This window comes from Polistes canadensis, unplaced genomic scaffold (assembly GCF_001313835.1).
Source record: "Polistes canadensis isolate GaletaPanama2010 unplaced genomic scaffold, ASM131383v1 scaffold_80, whole genome shotgun sequence".
Lineage (NCBI taxonomy): Eukaryota > Metazoa > Arthropoda > Insecta > Hymenoptera > Vespidae > Polistes > Polistes canadensis.
Genome location: NW_014569627.1, coordinates 330158 through 335508, shown reverse-complemented (window position 1 = coordinate 335508; position 5351 = coordinate 330158). Strand labels below are relative to the sequence as shown.

Here is a 5351-nt window from a genome sequence, read left to right as displayed (position 1 = left end):
ACTTGAAAAGAAAAAAAAAAAAAAAAAAAAAAAACAAAAAACAAAAAATAGAAGAAAGAAAAAAAGTCTTCCCAAGTAAGTTCTCTCGAGAAGTAATGATATATTCATTTCGAAATTCATAAACCGCGTTCGAACTGTACGTGTGTATGTATGATTTCGTTCTCGTTAAGTATATAAGTATAGGCTCTTTCTCTTATAACGTGAAAGAGAAAAACTTGGAAGACTCACGTCGGATTCCTTTGACAGCATAAACACCAAAGCTCATGCTAACTCTCCTTCGATCATGGACAGCTACTAAGTTCTTCTTAGTGGTGTCTGATGGATGGTCATTAAGGTCGAATATTTAAATTGAATTTACGAGTTCTAGCCTCGGGCTAGCTTATGGTTAGCTAGCAAGTGAGCTGGCAAAAGATCTACCAAGATATCAACGTCAAAAATCGTTATAAGAGAACTTTGGTCTTCGTTTGCGTTCGAATAAACAGACGTGTTATCTCGAAAATCTCTCAACAAAAATGCAGTATTTGTCGTTAATCGAAAAAAATATGTTGCGATAAGTTGTAAAAATCTATACGGCAAAACTTCTCTTCAACGATTTTATATCTCGATCGAGAATAGAATGATAGTTTTCTCTAATGCGGCACCCGCATCTAAATCGACGTCGATTAATCAGAAATTGCAGGAAAAAGGATTCTACCCGAAGGCATCTTTCGCAATTAAATATACGAGATATACGTGATTTCTTCATTTGCTGTCATACTTTATTACATTATTATTATTATTATCATCCATACTCGTCTTTAAGTTTCGTTAGATTTCTTCTTTGTTTCCCTTTCGAATTCTATTCTAAGATAGAGATCGTTATTTCGAATAACGTTTGAATTTGTTGTTAGGATCAAAATAGGACAGATCGCGAACGAAAATTACGAAGGAAGTCGAGAAATCGTTCGATTTACGAATCCGGCACAAAACTGGACCCCCCGAGGGCAGACAAAGTCTCCTATCGATTAAAAGCGCGTCAATTTGTAGCCACTGACGCGTAATTTGCATCCAGCCTTGAATGGTCCGGCAATCGGTCATGCCGACGTGATTTAAGCCGATGAAAGTACACGCATTTACTATATTTCCTGCCAGACCGACAATATTAATGAATAAAATAAATTTAGAAAATTTCTCTTCGTCTCCTTGCAATTATAATCCGTTTTATTTCGAATAATAATTATTTGCCGCAAAAAAAAAAGTAAAAAAAGAAAAATAATAAGAAAAAGAAAAAGAAAAAAGACGTCTTCAATAATTGATAGTCCTCTTGACATTTTATTTCATACCAAATTGTCTATTTTTATCCAACAATTCGATATCTCGATTGGTTTAATAAATTATTATAAAATAAATCTTTGCGCGTGATTAATTCATTTCGATATTTTCTCGATTCGCGTATCTCTCTCGTGCTTTCTCTCCTTTCGTTACGAAGGAGAGCGAAAAGACTATCGAGTTACGTGGGTAGAGTGCGAACTTGACACCGGCAAGGACACGTTTCGAAAGGAGGAAATAAAAAATGTTTGTACCGGTCCGTTAAAGGACGCTTAGAGTCAGCTGTCGAAGTAACATTCAGGATCGATTCTCAATCTCTCTTGGCGTCGCATCATTTTTAATTTTATTCGTTCTAGAATAGTCGTAGACGGATAATGAGGAATGGTCGTTGTATATCATTCATAACGCGACGTCTCGTAGAGTCGTCATCTGCGGCTAAAAATTGACGAATTATTTTGGCGATCTTTTCGAAAATAAATCTTCTCTCATTCCATCTCTCTCTCTCTCTCTCTCTGTTTCTTTCTTTACCGCGAAAGAATAATCATCGAATTATTTTCTTCGCGTCGAGATAGAATCGATCGGTACTAATTAACGAAACCTTTCCAAATTGCATTTTATTTGAATCGGCTTGAATCGATAACGATCACCGATACGTCGACGTTGCGCGGCTCCGCTAGCGTTGCATAAATTACGAGAGACTGAACGCTACGGTATAGCAAAATTCGTTTCGATCACTTTCGAGGAACGAAACGAAAAGAGAAAAAGAAAGAAATAGAGAGAGGGAGGGAGAGAAGTGTCTTCCGGCGAAGGTCGTCCAACGAAGGTCGTCCAATGAAGGATTCAACTTGTCCTGGATCCGATTCTAAACCGATCCACGAAAGGAACTCGTCGATTTACGTAATGATCTCGGAAGAAGGAGTTGCTCTTGGCGCCAGCGAAGTATGTTAGCGAATCAAGTCGCTAGTCTCTCTCTCTCCCTTCCTGACAGTTTCTGTCTCGCGTGTCCTCCATTCGAAATTTCTTCGTTTCTTCGATAATCGTCGAATTTGGTGAAAAAGAGGATACGTCGGAAGGATGACGAGAGTTTAGAAATATTCTAGCGCTGTTGCTTTTCCTGTTTGACGAATAGAAGGGAAGGCGAATAAAAAGCGATTAAAGAGATTAAAGCGATTAAAGCGTTACCGTTGGACGCAAGAGGAGTGGAGTGGAGGAAATGTCCGAGCAACAGTAGCCAGTCAGACAAGAATGGCCCGAGGCTAGGCAGTGATAGACAAGGTCAGCCTCTCCCAACTGGTGACGTTGCTCTCGCTGCGCGCTAGCTACAAAGTACAAGATCGAACGGCTTTATTTAGAGATAGGAAGCTATTATCGAGACGTCGATGTGTATAAGCGTAACTTTTTGTTGCAGATCTTCGGGAGCAAGGCAGACCTGCAGCTCCATACGCAGATGCACATGCGCGAGGCTAAGCCGTACAAATGCAACCAGTGCTCGAAGGCGTTCGCAAACTCGTCTTACCTGTCGCAGCACACGAGGATCCACCTCGGCATCAAGCCGTACCGCTGCGAGATCTGTCAACGGAAGTTCACACAGCTGAGCCACCTACAGCAGCACATTCGCACGCACACCGGCGACAAGCCGTACAAGTGCCGGCATCCAGGCTGCACGAAGGCGTTCAGTCAGCTGAGCAACCTCCAGAGTCACTCTAGGTGCCACCAGACCGACAAGCCTTACAAATGCAACTCCTGTTACAAGTGCTTCTCCGACGAGCCCAGTCTCCTCGAGCACATACCGAAGCACAAGGAGTCGAAGCACTTGAAGACGCACATCTGCCAGTACTGCGGCAAGAGCTATACCCAGGAGACCTACCTGGCGAAGCACATGCAAAAGCACGCGGAGAGAACCGACAAGAGACCCCCGATCATTGGCACCGGTCTCAGGCCGTCGATCCACGCGATGGCAGCTCACCATCAGGATCATTATTGGCCGAAGATGAGTCCGGACTCGGTTATCGGCGATCTCCACGAACGGCTGCCACATCACCACGCCGAATACCATCAGAATCAGAACCCGGAGATGCTTTTACCTGGGCACGGGGGGCATCGCTCCGGCGAGTCCATAGAGAACGATTCGAGGCAACAGACGCCTCAGCCCGGACCTGCGGGGAATCATCATCCGAACAGTAGCTCGGCCTTCACGCCGATATCCTCGATCTCGATAAACTCGATATCCTCGATGCAGCATCCCCTCAATCCCCTTAATCATCTTCATTATCCCGCCAGTCATCATCCGGCCTCGAGGCCTTACCTATACGAGGCCTTCAACTCGACGCAAAAATCCTCGCCCACTTCGTCCTCCTCGGGCGTAACGCCCGGGACGACGAGCAACCAGAACGCCACCTCCTTTCCCAACCAACTGATCAGCCTTCACCAGATCAGGAATTATGCTCATCAGCCGAATCTTGGCAATCTCGGGAACCTCAGCAACATCGGTAATCTCGGCAACCTGAGCAGTCTCAACGCCACCATGGAGAGCCACGCGCTTCTCGGAGGACTCAAGGAGAAACAGTAATCTCTGTTTCTCTCGATTACAGCGGGATTAGACGCTAGGGAAATTTATCTTGTTCAAACTACTCTTCTTTTTCTTCTACCCCCATCATCTTCTTATTCTTATTCTTATACTTATTCTTATACTTATTTTTATCCTTGTTCTCTTTTTTTTTTTTCTTTTTTTTTATCATTATCGTCGCAATTGTCTAGTTACGGAGTTAGACCGATATCAAGGACCAGCTCGATCCTTTTTCCCTTCGGCCATTTCCTACAATTTCTTTGATAATTTTTTTCTTTCGTTAAATCTCTTATACTTTTTTTTTCCTCCGACTGCGCTCTATCTACGTTTTAGTTTTACTTTTAATTTCGCTAAATGTTGTTCCTTAACCCTCTTTTTTCTCTCAAAGAATATCTATGTATATACATAAATATTATATTCCTTTTTCTTTTTTTCCACTTGATCTCTTTTTATTCCATCCAAAAAAGGAGACTGCTATTTTCTCCTCCAGCATTTTTTTCTATTCTCATTTTTTTCATCGTCTATTCTCGCATATTATTCGCGGCAATGTCGACCTACTCTAAATCATTTCTTTTTCGTTTATCACGCGTGCGCGCTTTTGCTTATATATTCTCTCTCTCTCTCTCTCTCTCTCTCTCTCTCTCTCTCTATCTGTTTCTCTCATTTTTCGTTTCTCACACCCAACCATTCTTCCTCCCACACATAATACGCGTGCATTATCACGTACACGTGTAACCCCATCTCTGTCTTCTTTTCTTCCTTTTTCTATTTCTCTTCCTCTCTCTCTCTCTCTCTCTCTCTCAGCGTTCGTCCATTCGCACGATTTGTGATACACACAAGTGTGTTTGTGTGTTTGTACGCGTAATACGTGCGGTTTATTTCGTTAAGTGCGTAACGTAACATTTTTGCTAATTATGCTTCATATCGCGAGTCGTGCGTAGTTCACACGCGCGCACGCCAAAAGTTAATATTCGTGATCGAGCTAGCACGAAAGTTAATTTCATCTGTTAAAAAGCGGACTCGTATATAGATGTATATATGTATACGTATATACATATCTACGTATGTATGTATGTATGTATGATGAGAAAGCGTGTAGCACTCCGGAAAAAAAAGGTACTTCAATTACAATATACTTTTCATTCATGTTCCTTTTTGTTTTCCTTTTAGTATTTTTACTTCTATTTCTATCTTTCTCTCTCACTCCCTCTATATATATATATATATACACACATTTATATATATATATATATTTTTTTCCTTTTTCTCGTTACTTAACTTGCAATCGATAAGGTATGCACTATCGAATATATATGTTGGTATAAAGAAAAAGAAAATCGAACGAGCGAGCGAGAAAACTGATAAAGTAAAATAAACTAAGGAACCTTTTGGAAAATATAATAGTATGAGAGAGAGAGAGAGAGAGATAGCGGAAGGATGAAAATTAGAATTATGAAGGTCCAATGTGATCGATTAG

General features: G+C 41.4%; 1 protein-coding gene across 2 annotated transcripts in view; it reads left to right on the top strand.

Moving 5' to 3' along the window:
- The window catches only part of LOC106786734 (zinc finger protein rotund-like), a 92860-nt gene extending 87807 nt beyond the window's left edge, over positions 1-5053 (top strand). Inside the window, exon 5 of one of the 2 annotated variants that reach the window (XM_014748450.1) lies at positions 2717-5053. In XM_014748450.1, coding sequence (XP_014603936.1) covers positions 2717-3877 — 1161 coding nt within the window. In that variant the 3' untranslated portion in view covers positions 3878-5053. The remainder of the gene's footprint in view (positions 1-2716) is intronic. The other variant, XM_014748451.1, reaches the window with a different exon arrangement.
- The last annotated feature ends 298 nt before the right edge of the window (positions 5054-5351 follow it).